The sequence below is a fragment of the Herpailurus yagouaroundi genome, unplaced genomic scaffold, assembly GCF_014898765.1.
Source record: "Herpailurus yagouaroundi ecotype Mexico unplaced genomic scaffold, PumYag 28, whole genome shotgun sequence".
NCBI classification, from domain to species: Eukaryota; Metazoa; Chordata; class Mammalia; order Carnivora; family Felidae; genus Herpailurus; species Herpailurus yagouaroundi.
In genome coordinates, this window is record NW_024412376.1 from 84,421,457 (window position 1) to 84,440,122 (window position 18,666).

General features: G+C 39.6%; 1 protein-coding gene across 1 annotated transcript in view; it reads left to right on the forward strand.

Annotated features, from left to right (window-relative positions):
- Positions 1-18,288: 18,288 nt before the first annotated feature.
- H2AZ1 (H2A.Z variant histone 1) overlaps positions 18,289-18,666 on the forward strand; it is a 2,611-nt gene continuing 2,233 nt past the window's right edge. Inside the window, exon 1 of the mRNA XM_040477569.1 lies at positions 18,289-18,411. Within this exon, the coding sequence (XP_040333503.1) occupies positions 18,409-18,411 (3 nt within the window). The 5' untranslated portion in view covers positions 18,289-18,408. The remainder of the gene's footprint in view (positions 18,412-18,666) is intronic.

The window sequence follows — 18,666 nt, forward strand, 5'->3', positions numbered from 1 at the left end:
ATTGGATAAGCTGGATAAGTTCGAGTCCCAGTTCAGATGAGCAGGAGCCCTGCTTCAGGTAAACACGAGCCCTGCTTCTCCCTCTCTCTCTCTCTCTCTCTCTCTCTCTCTCTCTTTCTCTCTCTCTTCCTCATGGGATTCCCTCTCTCTCGCTCTCCTTCTCTTTCTACCCCTCACTCACTTGTGCCCTCTTTCTCTCAAAAAGAAAAAAAAAAAGAGAATTGTATTAAAAATCCAGATATTTTTGCCTCAGTTGAGTGAAGCTTTGCCCAATTTAAATTAATTCTGGGGGTGCATAGGTGGCTCAGTCAGTTAAATGTCTGACTCTTGGCTTCAGCTCAGGTCATGATCTCACCATTCATGAGTTCGAGCCCCACTTCAGGCTCTGTGCTGACAGCGTGGAGTCTGCTTGGGATTTCTCTCTCCCTTTCTCTCTGCCCCTCCATGGCTTGCTCTCTCTCTGTCTCTTTTTCAAAAGAAAATAAATATATTTAAAAAAACTAATTCTAAAAACTATTGAAAAGTTTTAATGAATCAAGAAATGTTGTCTAATTTAGCATAATGTCAACAAGTATCAAATGAAAATCTTGATCATAACAGTGATTTTTCTAAATGAAAGGAAGAAAAACAATCCTTACAGAATAAATATAGTTTATTAATTCCATTTACCTTTATATGATCCAAACACCCCTGGTCCACTAACAGAAGGCCAGACATGACAACCATGATTAAAGTCAGTCATCCTTTACATGTTCTAACTTAGAGTTACATAAAAATAACATAGCTCTTCACATTTAAAAATTTTTTCATTATACATGCAATTTTGTCATGTAGGAGGATAAAGCATATTTTATTTGACAATGCTGGCTTAATTTTTGGCATGTAAATATTCAGGTATGTAGAATATGAACCTCCACAAATGCTAGGGCTGATGCATTAGAAGTCATTATGTTGGGTGCCTGGATGGCTCAGTCAGTTGAGCATCTGACTCTTGATTTGCACAAGGTCATGATACCAGGATCATGGGATCGAGCCCTGGGGCTCTGCACTGAGTGTGAAGCCTGCTCGGGATTCTCTCTCTCCCTCTGCCCCTTTCCCCAGCTTGTGCTCTTTCTCTTTCTAAAAAAAAAAAAGAAAGAAAAAGAAAAAAAAAACTCATGACATAAATGAATAAAGAAACAGTATCTTTATTGGGGCTTTATTATAATCTGATAAATATAACATGTATAGATACCAGTAGAATTATTAAATATATCATGCCAGACTTCTATTATGAATTTAAAAGATCTTAACAGAACTATTATAAAATAGTAGGTTTATTATATTAGCAAAATTCAATTAAAATCTTAGGGATGTAAATTTAATAATTAAAGTTATATATTGACCATGCTTAGTCCCATTAAATAAATAAATCGGTGATAAAGATGACAGCTTTGATCCTGACACAGGTACTTTTGAGACTCCCCTATTCCTAAACTAGACCAACACTCCTAAATGTGAATTATTCTTGACTCTTAGTAAAAACATATGTGAGACAGACTTTATTTAATAATTTCTTTCTTCCCCAAAGTATCTCTTCCATATCAAGCAAATTTTCCATGGCTTCCTTGCACTCAGGGAAAAAGGAAAAGGGATGTGTAAAGAATGTTTTATGAAGTTTGCCATATGGTTTGCTACTTAATCCATCCTCCTTCAGTTTACAGTGTTAAAGTGAGTTTGGTTTGTAGGTTATAGTTTTTTCTAACAGCACTAAAGAGAAACACTTATCTATTAAGGTAAAAGACATTTCAACCATTTACTATCTTAAGTCATCTCTAGGCACAAATGATATGTTGAAGTATGTGGAGACAACAGAGGGCTTAGGACCAAGCTCTGGGAAAATGCCATCCTGAAGTCAGGTAGATAAGAGGCAATAGAAGGAGAGAAGAGCAACCTTGTGGTGTCCTGGAAATCAAGAAAAGACTATTTCCAACAAAGTGAGCCTGCTGTTAAGAAGAGAGAAGAAGACAGAAAACTGATTGTTGGTATTGGCAACATGACAAGTAACACCAACAATACCATTTTTGCATGCCTGATGGGAATGAAAGCCAGATATAAGTGAGTTGAAAAGTGACTTGGAGGTTAAAAAAAAAAAAAAAAAAAAAAAAAAGACAACTATCTGCATAGTAAAGCCTTATAAGAAGGTTTTCAGTGAAGGAGAAGCAAAGAAAATATGGCAGCTGGAAGGATGCCTGGGGGAGGAAGAGGAACTCTCTCTTACCCACATCGGTAGCAAAGCAGAAATGGGTACGGTTGCATGAAGGGGTCACGTTTGACATTGGTAGAAAGAGCATGTTTTTATGAAATGGGGTCATAGTCTGAGATCGAGGACATGGAGGTGGGCTAGGTTACTGATTCTTAAATTTAGCTGCAAGTTGGAGTCATCTGGTGAGTTTTAAATAGTGCTTATGCTTAGATCCCACCCCCAGAGATTCTGACTTAATTGGTATAGGGTGAAGCCAGGACATTATGAGTTTCCAAACCTCCCCAGGTAATTCTTATAGCAGCAAATTTTAAGAATTACCAGGTAAGGTTTTTGAAGATAGAGAAGGTATTAGGCATCAACCATTTGCATGAGTCCAGACTGCCTGTTGTATGGAAAACAAAAGAAACAGGAATCAGTTCTTGCTTTCAAGGAAACTACAAATCTGTAAGCTGTCCAGAAACCTCAAATCTGTTCAGGAAATATGAAAATGATTAAGGAATATTAGGAATTTTAAGCATATTTTTAAAAATTAGGGTACAGGGACACCTGGGTGACAGTCGGTTAGGGTCTAACTCTTGATTTCAGCTCAGGTCATGATCTCACAGTCTGTGAGGTTGAGCTCTCAGCTCAGTGCCTGCTTGGGATTCTCTCTCCCTCTCTCTCTGCCCCTCCCCCACTCATGCTCTCTTGTTCTCTCAAAATAAATAAATAAACACTTAAGAAAATCAGGGTACAAATTGTATTCAATTGTGCAGAATAAGGAAAATAAGGGATCTATTTTAGAGGTGGTGGCTCAGGGAAAGCTTACTAAACTACATTTTGAAGAAGGGAAGAACAAAAATTGAAAGGTGTTTGAAGGACATTTCAGATAGGGGAAGCCATATGAATAAAAGCAGGTGATCAAAGAAATTTGGGGAAAACACGTATTTCTGGGTAATTGAGGGACAGGCATGGGAGTGAGAATTTTCACTACATAACTTATTTTTTTAACATTTAAATGTTGAAACATGTAAAAGTTTAACCTTCTCAAAAATAGATAGATAGATAGATAGATAGATAGATAGATAGATAAAATTGTTCATGGGAAAAAGATCAGTTGGGATTGGAAGACAATTAAGACTAGTGAAAAGTGAGGGTGAGGAGACAATGAAGAACCTGTTGATAAACGCACTGGAAATGCTGACAGTATTCATAGAATGTATGTTTTTTCTCTCATCTCACCTGAAAAGATGGAATATTTACAGCTTAACTAAACAAGGTCTAACATTATTGTCGTGAAGTGGGGCTTAGTAGGCACCAAGTAAAGAGACAATGTGGGAACTGTTGGGCTGATCTAATCCCTCTACTGATAGGAACGTTAGAATCTGATGAAATGTGTTTCTTAATGCTGTTTATTAGTGGGAAAAAACCATTTTTGCTCTTTCTTCTTGAAGTTCTTTGTGATCCTTAAGCCTTTATTTATTTAAAGAGATTTCATGTTCTTTCATGTGGCCCCTTTTTTCTGAACAGAGGATAGGGGAAAAATACGTTTTCTTCAGATCCTTTTCATGACTCAAATTATATCATAAGGACAACTTTTCATATTAATGCAGGATGTTTAAGTGCCTTACACAGTTTAGGAAAAGCTGCGTTCTGGGGCACAGCAACACTGAATATTGATTGCAAATTGAAATTATAAATTACTGAAAACAGGGACGCCTGGGTGGCTCAGTTGGTTAAGCATCTGACCCTTGGTTTCGGCTCAGGTCATGATCTCACAGTCTGTGAGTTTGAGCCCTGCATCCGGCTCTGCACTGATAGTGTGGAGCCTGCTTCGGATTCTCTCTCTCTCTCTCTCTCTCTCTCTCTCTCTGTCCCTCCCCCGCTCACATTGCTTCTGTCTCTCTCAAAATAAATAAATAAACTTTAAAAAAATAATAATAAAAAAATAAATTACTGAAGACAATCTAAGTCACAGTTAATGTTGTCTGTTGCTCCTTTGTATGGTACTAAATTTACCTGCATGTTTTTTAAGAGTTACAACTGTATTAGGTGCTGAAATAAAACACACATACACACACACACACACACACACACACACACACACACCTTGATATATTAAAGATAAGGCCTAAAACAGGAAAACTGAGGCAATGATCTGCATTGTAAAATTATTACTTCTTTACTCTGGTATCTTTTAATGGAAATTTTCAGTTTGTTTATTTGATTTCTTTAAAAATCAGTATAGATGTTTCACTTTTGTAAAGTGAAAATGGTCATGTGAGATATTGCCAGGATTCTTTCTTTTTTTAATGTTTATTTGTTTTTGAGACAGAGAGAGACAGAGCATGAACGGGGGAGGGTCAGAGAGAGGGAGACACAGAATCTGAAGCAGGCTCCAGGCTCCGAGCTGTCAGCACAGAGCCCGATGCGGGGCTCGAGCTCCCGGGCGGCGAGATCATGACCTGAGCCAAAGTCAGATGCTTAACCGACTGAGCCGCCCAGGTGCCCCCAGGATTCATTCCTCATGCTAATGATGTTTTATCTTGTTATGATGCTCTGGAGTTGAAAAAAATACCTCATGTAGTTCATGCAGTCTTTTTTTTTTTTTTTTAGGTTTATTTATTTTGCAGGAGAGAGAGACAACAGGAGTGAGGAGGGGTAGAGAGAGAGAGGGAGAGGGAGAATCCCAAGCAGGCTCCATGCTGTCAGCACAGAGCCTGATGCAGGCCTCAAACCCATGAACCGTGAGATCATGACCTGAGCTGAAATCAAGAGTTGGATACATAACCAACTGAGCCACCCAGGCACCCTTCTCGTGCAATCTTTTTAGATAGCCCTAGAAAAATGCAACACCCAGAGCGAGATTTGACAAAACATCTCTTAGCTAGAAAGTATCAGTGTCAGATCCCTGTTGTCTGAATTCAATTTCCCTCTTTTTCCCCTACTCTGCCTCATTGCTCCTTCTTTTTTGTAGCCCACATTGGTACCCTGTGAACTCTTGCACAAATTCCCCTGCATGTTATTTTAGTAGAGCCAGAGCAAAACAAAATCAACAACAAAAACATTCATACAGATAAACTTATCTGTTAAATACAGCTAAGCTCAACTTCAAGAACATATCCTTTACACGGTAAAACCAGAGTGGCTGAGAAGCCAGCCTGGTTTGTTCAAATCAGATATAAGGGTTGCCCTTTATTACAAAAATGTTTAAAGGGCAAAACTATGATGCAAAACATCATTTGGGCCCCAAACAAGGAGCAAACTGCATGACTGCAAAGTTGACCATGTTTCCCTTTTCTACACAAAGATGTCATTTGTAGCACCTTCATTGCCATTGATTTATTTATTTATTTGTTTGTTTATTTTTATTTACTTACAGAGAAAGAGTACAAGTGGGGGAGGGGCACAGAGAGAGAGAGAGGTGGAGAGAGAGAATCCAAAGCAGGTTCCATGCTGCCAGCATGGAGTCAGACGTGGGGCTCAAATCCATGAATCATGAGATCATGACCCGAGCTGAAATCAAGAGTCAGATGCTTAACCAACTGAGCCACCCAGGCAGGAGCCCTTTGTTGGAACATTGTAAAGTAAATTCCAAAAATCATTTCCTCTTCCCTCTAGGTATTTGTGTGCATCCTTTAAAGTGATACTGTAGGGGGCATTTTCTTACATAACCAAATGCCATTATTTTTTTTCTTAAGATTTTATTTTTGAGTAATCAACTCACAACCCCAAGATCCAGAGTTGCACGCTGTACTGACTGAGCCAACCCGATGCCCCAAATGCCATTATTTTATCTGATAACTGTAATGCCCCCGATTTAGAATCCGAGAGACCACCAAGGAGCCGATACCGATGCAAATGCACGAGGGTTTATTTGCAAGCTCGAGCTTGGGCCCAAGTATACCCGACACCGCAGAGCAGGGACTTGGACCCCTAGGTTAAGAGGTGTCGCAGTTTGATAGGGGCCAGTGGCCAATGAGATTGTAACACATAGAGAAAGTTGCATAGTCATGTCAGTCCACACGCAGGTGGCCAATTGAATTACAATTTACCCTATAGTAACTGTTTGAACTAACCTATCACTCTGGTCAGAATTGGCGCACAAGGTTGTTGGGCAAAAGGCGGGGTTTACATTCTTTGGCAGTTAGGGGTTCCGCATTCCTATATGGGCAGGTTTCCAGTAAGGGTGTGCTCAGCGGCTTGACTACGGTGGGGGAGTGTCTTAAGCAATAAAGTAGGTCATGTGGGGGTTATACATGAGATGGTGGGTGTAGCACAAAATGGACTTAGTCTTGCTCTGCTTGTCCAGAGGTAGGGGATTTTTGTTAAATTCCTTGGGTCCCACAATAACATTAACAATAATTCCTGAATATTATTTAATGCTAAGTTCATATTCAAATGTCCCCCATTATCTAAAAACTTTAAAAAAAATTAAAAGACGTCAGCTTTCAAACAAAGTTCAACACATTTTATTGGTTTATTCTGAATCTTAATTGTTTGAAAAAATCTCTTAATCTGAAACAGCTTTCTTCTCCCTCTCTCAACCTCTCTCCTTTCTCCTTTGTCTCTGATCAATGCTATTTTCTCATCGAGGAAACCAGGTCAATTTCCCACATCCGCCATGTGGCTGATGATTCCCTGCATTGCCTGCCTGTTGTCCTTTGATTTCCAGTGGCCTAAACACTTGAATAGATATGAAGTCAGGTACACGGCCCTGTCTATAAAATATTCCTTCAAAAGAATATTCCAGGTAAGCTTAGAAAGAGTGTTACTTTCAATCTTCAGTGGAATATACTATAAAGACAAGATGGTTTTATCATACACTGATGTGAAGATTACAAAATAGAATTTTTTTCTATTATTTCTTCTGTGTTTATCAGCTGGAATTCTTTAGAAGAAGTTTTTCCTCATCAGTTAGTTCAATATAAGTGGAAATGTACTTCACGGTAGAACAATAAGATAAATGTTCACTTCCTCACCTTTAATTATCAAATCTTCAGAGTGATAAGTTGGTGCTATCCACACTTCCAGTGGCATCCAGTGAGTTTTCTCTCCTGTTTCTCTCTCCTTCCCTCATCCTGCCCTTTCTTTCTCCTTCCCCCTCTCCTCTCTCTGTCCTCGCCTCTCTCTTTTTTTATCTTAAATTTGAGCTTATTTCTTTTTCTAAATTTAATGTGTTTGACTCAAACTTGTGGTCATTATTCTTTTGATGTTCAAATTAACCCACTTTGGCCAGTGGGAGGTTTTTCTTTTTCCAGTGTTCTTTTTGCAGGGAACCACAGTCTTTGATAGTGTCCTTACTTTCTGGGACTATATAATCTCACAAGTTCATCATGTATATTTTCTGCTGTAGCTCTGGAATCAACTATTTCTCCAGAGATTCCTTTAAGTGGCAAATGGTATTTAGAAACCAAGATGTTGCCACTAGGGATGTTTACTGCTATTGGCTTGTCATTGCTTCTAAGGCTTTTCCTTGGACAGAGCTATCTTTTTTAAGAGGATGGGAAAATCCTAGGTTCTCACTGATATTCCCATTCAAATATAAGATCACAGGATCTTAATTGTATTTATCTTATATCTCTTTTTTTTCTTATGCTAAATTATTAGTATTTAAGAAAAATTAACATACCTAATAATTTGCTTTATCCTGTAATATACATATAATAATTTTTAAAATAACAGTATTGATATAATTTCCAACATTATTGAATTAAGTGTAAGACATCTTGGTAGTTCTTTTTGTCTTTACAGTATATCTCACTAAAGATTAAAAGTAATATTATTTCTAAGTTTACTTGGACTAATTCTTTTCTATTAGAATATGGCATCAACTTAATATCCAGTTAGGTTTATTTAATTAAGTTTTCTTTCAATATTTATAGATTGCTAATTAGAGGGTTTTTTATTTTTAATTTTTTTAATGTTTATTTATTTGAGAGAGAGAGAGAGAGACAGCACGAGTGGGAGAGAGGCAGAATGAGAAGGAAACACAGACTCCAAAGCAGGCTCCAGGCTCTGAGCTGTCAGCACAGAGCCTGATGTGGGGCTCGAACTCACAAACTGCAAGATCATGACCTGAGCTGAAGTCAGATGCTCAACCGACTGAGCCAGCCAGGTACCCCTAGAATTTTTTAAATTACATAAAAACATTTATAACACCTCACAGTAAAAATTGTGAAACAAGAAGTTTTGCTTCCAGTCTCCTCTTTTCTTTCCTCCCCCTTACTATAATAATTTTTATTAATTTTTGGTCTATCCATTCACCATTGATTCTTTTTGTAAATATGCAAACTTTTACACAAAACATACTAGATACGGTATTCTGCACTTATTTTTCCCTAGTATTTTTTAATTTATTTTTAATTTGTTTTTAATTTTTTAATATGAAATTTATTGTCAAATTGGTTTCCATACAACACCCAGTGCTCATCCATCTTAATTATATATTTAAAAGATCACTGTATTTCAGTGTATATTTTCCATATTCCTTTTTATAGCCCCATCTTGCTTCATTATGTTGATATACCAGTTTATTAATACATTCTCTATTAACGATAATCTGGGTTATTTCCAATCTTTTGCTATTACAAACACTGCCACAACAAATAACCTTTGCATACGTTATTTTGTATTTTTGCAAAGCACCCTCTTTTTTAAAAGTAAGGAATAATAAAAATAAGAATTCTTTAGTAAGGAATGCTTGCCAAAATTCCTTCTATTGTATAGTATCAGCAAATGAGACTAGCATTCTAATAATGATGGATCACACAGATAGAGGTCTCTCGAAGACATGTTGTTTACATGGATTGTTCTGTGGCCATAAACAAGGTGCATTACTTAATGAAGGCTAACTGCTGTAATAAACAAACAACAACATTGTGGTAGTGACAACACAATAAAAGTGTTGGTCTGATGCTTCTCCTTGGCAGGTGATTTTTTGTGTGATCAATCTTGAGAATCTAAAATCCTCTCTTTCTTTGGAGTCTCTTGCTTTGTGTACAGTGCTCAAATACGGAAAAAGAGAGCGGAGAAGGCGCACTCACTTTTTAAAAGACATGATGTAGAAATGACACATCCCACTTTCACACACCTTGACAAGTATCCATCACATGGCCACCCCTCCTGGCAAGAGAGCCAGAGTTCTTGTGGAATGCTCAGTAAGAAGAAGTGGGTTTGGTGAAGGATGATCCAGTCTCCACCATTCTGGGCCCTGATTACCTACTTCATATACTTCAGTGGATTTACTCAAATGTATCCAAATCTAAAACCCATATACAGATTATGTCAGTGAAAAGGCACTGTTTCCTTTCAAGATAGCCTTTTGAAGTGTGTGAAGCAAATGGAGCGAGGGAATTTGTGACAGGTGCAGTCTTACAAATGTCTATATTTTTACATGAGCTATCATTCAAGGCAAAAATCTCAGTACCCAAGGGTGTCTTCGGGAGATTTTGGCCACCTCCAAAATATGCAGTTTGAATAAAAATGTAGAAACTGTTTTGTAGAAGCAGTTTTAAATCATGCCCCCCAGTCTTTGAGACCAATCAGATTGCCACGGGCAAGCAACGAAGAGTAGATCCTCAATATCTCAGATCCTGTTCATCTGAAATTTTCAATATGTCATCGGAAATTGAACTATAGTTTGACTTGTCCATAAAGAATGATCATGAGGGGCGCCTGGGTGGCGCAGTCGGTTAAGCGTCCGACTTCAGCCAGGTCACGATCTCGCGGTCCGTGAGTTCGAGCCCCGCATCGGCTCAGAGCCTGGAGCCTGTTTCCGATTCTGTGTCTCCCTCTCTCTCTGCCCCTCCCCCACTCATGCCCTGTCTCTGTCTCTCTCAAAAATAAATAAACATTAAAAAAAAAAAAGTTCTTGAGCTTTGATACATTTACAAATAATGTTATCATAGAAATCTTTTTTTAAAGCAAATCTACTGGTATTTTTCCTTGGCAATATGTTTAGCAGCTACTTGGAGCGTTATATATATATTCATATGTGAAAGTATTATAAATGTGCTATATATCTATACTTATATGTATCATATATGTATTTATCTTCAAGATACTGTGTTTATCTTCAAGTGCTCTATAATTCATAATATTCATTAATTTGAACAAAGCCTTTTTGTAGATTAAAAGTTTTACTACATTACAAAATCAGTGCTGTGAAACAGGGACTTCTACATTATAATAATATATAATAACTCTGACTTGCCAGACTTTTCCCTCTCATGTATTTTGTAAAATTCCTGAATTGTCAGCTTATTTTGGAGAAAAAGTGACTCGTTTCATTTTTGAGAATTAAGATGAGTACACTGTTTTAATTTTAAAACAGGAAATAAAAAATCTAAACAAAGAGCCAGCATGTAAATTTCCATATCCTGTGGTGAAATATGATAAATGACCTGGACAGTTCTTGCCTAGAGTTGTTGGATTAATCTATTAATGGAGGAAGAGATCGTCTCAGACTGTTTCCTGCTGAGATTTTGAGCAATAGAGACAGCTTACTGAAGAAATTAATGACTATTTCATGAAACATCAGGACACTACAAGACAGTGAAAACAGTGTTCAATTAGAAAGAATAACACTGATGTCTTAAAAGTTGTTTAGTTACTGAGTCTACATAGTTCGTTTAAGACAGAGAGATTCAAGGTATGCATGGTCAAAGGCACTAATTACGTTCTCTCCTGAGAAGTTTTTCATTCAGAATCTCCCTAAGGCAACTACAATAGCTAACAAGATGATTCTCAGATAGCTTTATGAGTTAGCTTTCCCTAGGTTGTACTGTGCTCACAAACAGTTTCAAACCGCTCCCGCTCTTCCCCAAATACCACACAAAACAAAGCTGGGAAAACCTAAGGGTGTGGAAAAAGCTTCAGCTGTTTCTCTGAGCCATTTCCGTCCAATTGAGAAGACTGTGGGGTCACACTTATCTCTACAAAGTTTTAACAATGGATGTCACAGCACCCCTTTCATATGGTTTTTGCCCTGGGGCTGAGTCTGTGGAGGGGTATGAAGTATATATTTCATGGTTTTAGACTCCTCTTTTTTTGCACTGTTTCCCTTTCCTCCTCAGGATGAAGAAGGCATCTGGATTCCCTTTCATACTAAGATAGCTATGTGGAATTTCAAACTTAGAGAATTTAGCCAATGGGCTTTTCTTAGTTATCATTGCCTTGTAACATTGGGCATAAGAAATTTACATAGCAACCAGGAGTGTAGATAAAACCAGATTTAGTCTCAGAATCTCTAGCAACATCATCATTTTTGGTAAACAGAAGAGTAAAGATCCAAAACAGATTAATGGTCATTTCCTAGAGCTAGTGAGACACATGTGGAAATGTTTTGGACATCATCTTCTTAGATATTGTCACTATAGGGAATTTTCTAGTTTAGTAAGGAATCCTGCCTGGTGAGACATCACACACACTTAAATTCTTTGGGTCTTTTCCTTAGGTTGCTCATTAGCTCTCAATTGTATTCACTTTTTCCTTGGTGTGGTTATCTGTGGTGTTAAATTAATTAAACAAGGAGGCCATTAGACTGAGGTGGCTCTATAGTAAAGGCAGCCTAAAATCGTAAGCCTGTAAATGCCTCAAGGTTATGAAATAGAGACTTAAGACAACCAATGAGACAACTGAGCTTTAAACTATAGCTAATCAAGTAATTTCCTTTCTTTGCTTCCATCCTGTATCTAAGTCTTTTTCCCCAGCTCCTGTCAGTGGAGGACCCCTGACTATTTTCTAGTTTGGGGTTGCTCGATTCCAATCAATCTTTGCTCCAATGAACTCTCAAACTTTTTAATGTGTGTCAGTTTATCTTTTAACAGTTCTGACATCACTACCAAACTTTTGTGTTAGGCATACTCCTTGGGATATATCTTTGAAACCTTTTCCTTTCACAGGCTCCTGCCCTTATTTCCAACATACCTACTTGAAAATTCCTCTTGAATTCTCTTAATGTAAACTTAAATATTTCATGACTTTCCTGACTTATCTCTTCTCCCCTCTGTCCATTCACATCCACCTTCTTGGCCTCCCCATTTATTTTATTTTTAATTTTTGAATTTTTATTTTAGGTAGGCTGCACACCCATCACAGGGCTCGAATCCAAGAGTCCAAGACCAAAAGTCACAGTCTCCACTGACTGACCCAGCCAGGCATCCCTCCCCATTTCTTTAGATGCTACTTTATATCCCAGACCACCAATCTAAAAACCTAGGTATCTTCCTTTAAGTCCTTTCATTTATTCATGTCCACCTCCCACCTTCCTAAATGTCATATCAGTTACTAAATTTTATTGATATTTTCTTTAAGATGTTTTACATCCTTCTTTTGGTTACAGTATGATGCTGGTTTTAGGCTTTATACTTAAGTGACATACGTAATCTTTGCCAGGCGTCTAACAAAATTTTCCCTTTTATGATTTGCTTTATACCTCATGCCAGATTAGTATCATAAAATCAGTGAACGCTGTATTTCCCCTTTTCAGAAGTATTCATTTTTATTTTTTATTTTATTTATTTTGAGAGAGAGAGAGAACGCGAGCATGAGCAGGGGAGGGTCAGAGAGAGGAGAGAAGGGATCTCAAGTAGGTTCCACCCTGTCACTGCAGAGCCTGATGAGGGGCTCTACCTCATGAACCGTGCGATTGTGACTTGAACCAGAATCAGGAGGACATTTAACTAACTGAGCCACCCAGGCTCTTCCCTTCTCAGAAGTATTAACTGGTCTCTCAGTTCTGCAGGGTAAAGTCTGCTAGCTTCCTCCAAGATTTACGATGTTGACATATTATAATGGTTAAGATCAGGTTCAGCTGCAAGTGATAGACAATCCAAAGTGGTTCAGACAAAATAGATGTAAAAGTTCAGAGAGATCCAGGGCAGGTTTGATACTCCATAGTGTCACTTGGTTTTTCTATCTCATTATTCCTCCACGTGTGACCTATATTCATGGTCCAAAATGGCTTTCCCAGCAGTTTTCATTCCAGTCAGCAAGAAGAAGAAAAAGGCTTGTCTTTTTTAAGCAAACTTCCTGGATGTTGTTCCTACTGCTGCTTATACTCTTTAGTGAAAACTCTTTTTATGGCCACATATACGTATACTCTGATGAGCAAATGTCCCACTAAAAACTGGAAGTTCTATTCCTCAAGAAGATGGGAAAATAGATACAGGGATATGACCAGGAAGCTCCTCCACATCTACCTTCTAACTAACTGCTGCTTCCTTACACGAGCCTGCCAGTCTAGTTAAACTCTCTCCACGTCCATTGAAACAAACTCTTCAAAAACACTCCAGCCCGCAGTTGTCTCTGTCCTTTAAACTAGAGAAACTGTTGATTTGGCAGCCAATCAGGAACTTATTTTGTAACAGCCTTATTAACACAGTCCTAATGATTAGAGCATTGTTTAAATTTTCTACCTTGTCTGATCCCTTCAGCTAGATCGAGGGGAGAACCTAAGCCCTACATATCCTGTCTCCCAACTGCTATCAATTGGCATGTTGCCTGGCACGTAATACAACTTAATGACTATGTTCTAGTTTACCTAACAGGCTGGCAGCACCAACCTAGAATATATCACTTCTATTCCTTTATTAGGGAGGGATTTTGCATCCTGTGTTATGATGTGCAGTATTTACAGTTTAGCTGAAAGGATAGGTGTTATAAGACACTAATATAGGCAAAATCTTATTTGGGAAACAAGATCAACTCATAGAGTCCCTTCCTCTACTCAATAAATCTTTTTTTTTTTTTTTTAATTTTTTTTTCAACATTTATTTATTTTTGGGACAGAGAGAGACAGAGCATGAACGGGGGAGGGGCAGAGAGAGAGGGAGACACAGAATCGGAAACAGGCTCCAGGCTCTGAGCCATCAGCCCAGAGCCCGACGCGGGGCTCGAACTCACGGACCGCGAGATCGTGACCTGGCTGAAGTCGGACGCCTAACCGACTGCGCCACCCAGGCGCCCCATCTACTCAATAAATCTTAAAGACCAACAATAGATAATGAAAGGATATGAGAAAAAAAAAAAAAGATCTTCAATATTTTATTTTAAAAATAAAAAAACAAATTTTCAAACATTCTGAGGACTGTTAGGCATGGAAAACAAATTTAGGGCTGTATTAGAAGATGTATTGGGCCCCATGACCTTTGAATTGTTTTTTCTGAAATGGCAGTGGATTGGGGTAGAGTAGATTCAGAGGACATTCTTTGTAACCTATGCCCTGTATTTATGAATTAAGAGTATGAAATCTGTGGTCATGGGAAGTGCATAACTGGACAACTGGGAATTTAAATCTATGGCCTTGGTTTCATCATTGCTGTAACACATAAGTTTCTCTTAATGTAATCATACTTATACGATGAATTTCGGGAGGATTACAGCCTTTGTTCCACAACTAATACATTCCTTCTTATATTCTTTATACTTCATGAAATCCTTTCATAGTTCTTTGAGGTTAGTTTATCTGATCCTATGAATCTTTATTTAATACATGAAGAAACTGTGGCTTAGAGTTTAACTTACTTCAGGCTGTATAACAAATGAGTGGCTATCCAGACTCAATCTGTTTTTGTTTTCGTTCTCGTTTCTTAACTCTAGGTCATTATGCTGTATTATATGACATTGGAACTCAGAGTCATTGAAGGCACATTCTTTTCTGGATGCCCTTGGTAGAGACCCAGGATTCTCATGTGGATTTCCTCAAGAGAAGAATTCTGCCATTATCTATCTAGACTAATATCTTTTGAAATAACTTGCAAGTCTGTTTGTATTTGCTTAAAAATAAGTGTTTACAGGGTGCCTGGGTGGCTCAGTCAATTAAGTGGTTAAGTGTCTGACTCTTGATTTTGGCTTAGCTCATGATCTCACGGTTGGTGAGATTGAGCGGGTGTCGGGCTCAGTGCTGACAGGGAGGAGCCTGCTTGGGATTCTCTCTCTCCCTCTCTGTGCCTTCCCTGCCCACATTCATTCTCTCTCTCAAAATAAATAAACTTAAAAAAAAAAATAGGTGTCTGGGGTGCCTGGGTGGCTCAGTCTGTTGGGTGTCCAAGTTTGGCTCAGGTCATGATCTTGCAGTCTGTGAGTCTGAGCCCCATGTCAAGCTCTGTGCTGACAGCTCAGAGCCTGGAACCTGCTTTGGATTCTGTTCAAACTTTCTGCACCTCCCCCACTTGCTCTCTCTCTCTCTTTCTCTCTCTCTCAAAAATAAAATAAACATTAAAAAAAAAAGAACAAAAAATGGGTTGTTTAAAGCAAGATGTATTTGAGAAATTTAAGATTCCCAAATGTGAGATTCTGAAATTTTCACCATAAAAAGAAAAACAACAACAGTAGTTAACATACATGCTAGTGTTTGACACGAGATAGTAACAGGTCATAGAAAGTTTGGCAGAGTTAGGATAGGGCCATTAAGGAGAGAGTCAATAATATTGGGACCATCTACTTCATGTTAGTTTAGATTTTCATGACAAAAGAGGACTTAAATAGCTAATTAGATATGGTATTGAACAAAAGAATTATATTGCTCTGGTATGTATATTATATATGAGTATTGGTATAAACACAAGTATAGGAGAGATAATCCAAGAATATTAACATATTTGCACCACACATTTTCCAGGGAAGCAAAAAGAGTAGGCAATCACAAAACTGCTGTGAAACAGAGGAAAGTGATATTATACTGTTACCCAGAGGAAGAGGAAAACTATGGAATGTATTAAACTAATTTTGGATTTTAGTTTGGAGGTTGGATGACTTGGTTGTGTCTACTTGGGCAGGCCTCAGGCTTGCTGCTTTCATTTCAAAGGAAGACAATGTACTAGACAGGAAAAAATATTTAGGAATCAAAGATACTTTATTTCAGCCCTCCCCAGCTTCCAGTGTAGAAGATAATCTCATAGTTATTTTTTTAAAATTTATTAGTTTTTAAAAATGTACATCCAAGTTAGTTAACACATAGTGCAATAATGTTTTCAGGAGTAGAATCCAGGGATTCATCTCCTATGTATAAGATAAACTCACAGTTATGATTGAGTGCTTACTGTGTGACAAACACACGTTAGAAGGTACATTGCATACCCTCTCTAATCTTTCAACAACTATGTGAAAGATTTCTTTAAACTGGTTTTTTTTTTCAAATGTTAATTTTTGAGAGAGAGAGAGAGAATGAGCGGGGAGGGGCGGAGAGAAAGGGGGACAGGGAATCTGAAGCCAGCTCTGGGCTGACAGCAGAGAGCCCAATATAGGGCTCAAACTCACGAACCGTGGGATCATGACCTGAGCCAAAGTCAGATGCTTAACTGGCTGAGCCACCCAGGCGTCCCAATACTATACCCTTTCCATAGAAGAACCAGAAGTTCCAAAGAGTAACTAAGATGACACAGTGAGAAAGAAGAGTAGAATTCATTTCTGCCTATTCCTGAGCTCATTCTATTAAACTCTATATGGTGAGGCAACAGTGAATTCCTTTAGTTGAGCCTCATAACAAAGAGAACATATTCTCTAAAATAGAAAATGTACTAATGTCGGTTTGTGAGTTATGTATCAGAAAGGCTCAATGGAGGCTAGGTTATGAAACACATCAGGTTTCATAGCTTTTTATTATCATTATATCAGTGCAGTTGGGGAACTAATTAACTCTTGCTATTGATGACATCATTAACAATTCCTCAGTTCCAAGGGGGAGGAATACCTTAGTATCAAAATTGAGAACCTCTTCTCTAGAATATATCTCTCAGAAATTAGACAAGTCCTCTAATTTGATAAAATCTTTCAAACTGAAACCCAATCTAAAGTTCGTAAGAATACAGAGTTTACAATTTCTTCACGTCGGAAATACTGTTAAAGTGTAATAACTGTAAATATGAAAGATTTAGATCACTACGAGTATCTGGAGATGTACACAGGTGTTATTAATCTATTAGTTGGAAGACTAAGTAGCTGGCATTACGATAGTACTCTGTGTACAGGACAATTTTTTAAGCCCACCATTTGCAATTGATTACACGGACCATCTGTAACTGTCTGTGAATCATGTTAGAAGTTACCCCACTGACATTTATCGAACATTTGTCATGTAGCAAAATGTTTTGTATAGAAAAGTTGACACATAATGGCTTTCAGGTTTCACTAAATCAACTTCAGATTCCAGGCTATAGGTACAACCCATTGATGTGTAGTATCCAGAAAAATGTGGCTTATGATTCGATTAAAGAATACGGCCTCACTCCAAGCCCTCTGTGCGTAGACCAAAAGGTCTTTTGTTGACACCGAGGTGACTTTGCTCCTCCGTTTGTTCCCCTGGAAGTATCTCGTTGGGGGGGGGGGGCCCAAGCTTCAAAAGTGGTGAGGAAAGAAAACGTGGGAGATACAGCTAAAAATGACGTGGGAGTAGCGGGTCGTGATCGGTCGGAGGCAGGGTATTTGCCCAGGGGGAAGAAACGCGAAATGTCTGTTGAGCTTCTGGTTCACTGAGGAGTGGGGGCTACTCTCGCTCGACGCGTACGCGCCACCTGTCAGACCAGAGGAGACGCTGGGGATAGAGAGGGGGGTGGGGAAGAGGGTGCCCCGGGCCCCGGAAAAAGGCGGCCGGCGGGTCTCGTCCTTCGAAGCGCTCCAGTCCGGATGGTAGGGCGGTTAGGGAGGGGGAAAAGAGGGCGAGCTAGGCCCGGAGGCCACAACGCGTAACCTGCGAGATCAGGTTGGGAGACTGGGGGCGCTACCCCGCGCCCCTCCCCTGAGCCTCTCAGCTCCTCCTCCCAGACACGTGACCACAGCCGGCGGGTCTCCTCGCTCCCGCTGGGTAGCTCGCTCTGTTTCTTCCCTCCCGCCGCCTTGCCCTTCTTCTCCTCGGTTCCCATCCCTCCGCCCTCCCCCCACCTCCTTCCCCACGCCCCAATAGCGACTCGAGCTGCGAAGTGCCCGCCCCTCCGCCCTATTCTTCGTTTGTTCATTGGCTGAGGCCTCAAGGACGCGTCCCGAGGGCGGGTGGCAGCCATTGGTGGGATGAGCAATCCGAGTTCCCGGATGAGGGAACATTCTGCAGTATAAAGGGAGCGGGGAAGGCGGGAGACAGCGCAGTTTGAATCGCGGTGCGACGAAGGAGTAGGCGGTGGGATCTCGCTGGCTATCTGACTAGTCTTTTCTCTGCCTTGCTTGTTTGAGCTTCAGCAGAATTCGAAATGGTAAACTTCGCGGAAGCGCTCGCAGACTCCGCGGGTTTTTGCCGATGGGAGAAAAACCCGTTACACACGGGAGATGGGGGTGAAGTGGCGACGGTTGGGAACGCGCGGAGACAGGATTTGGAAGAGCGGGGGGGAGGTGTTTTGTCGGCGGCGAGCGGAGCAGCCTCCGATCTCGCGGCGGGCGGCGACGGTTGGGTGGCGCGCGCAGCGCCGCTGGGGGCCGCCGGGCGGACGGAGGCGCGCGGCCGCGGCGAT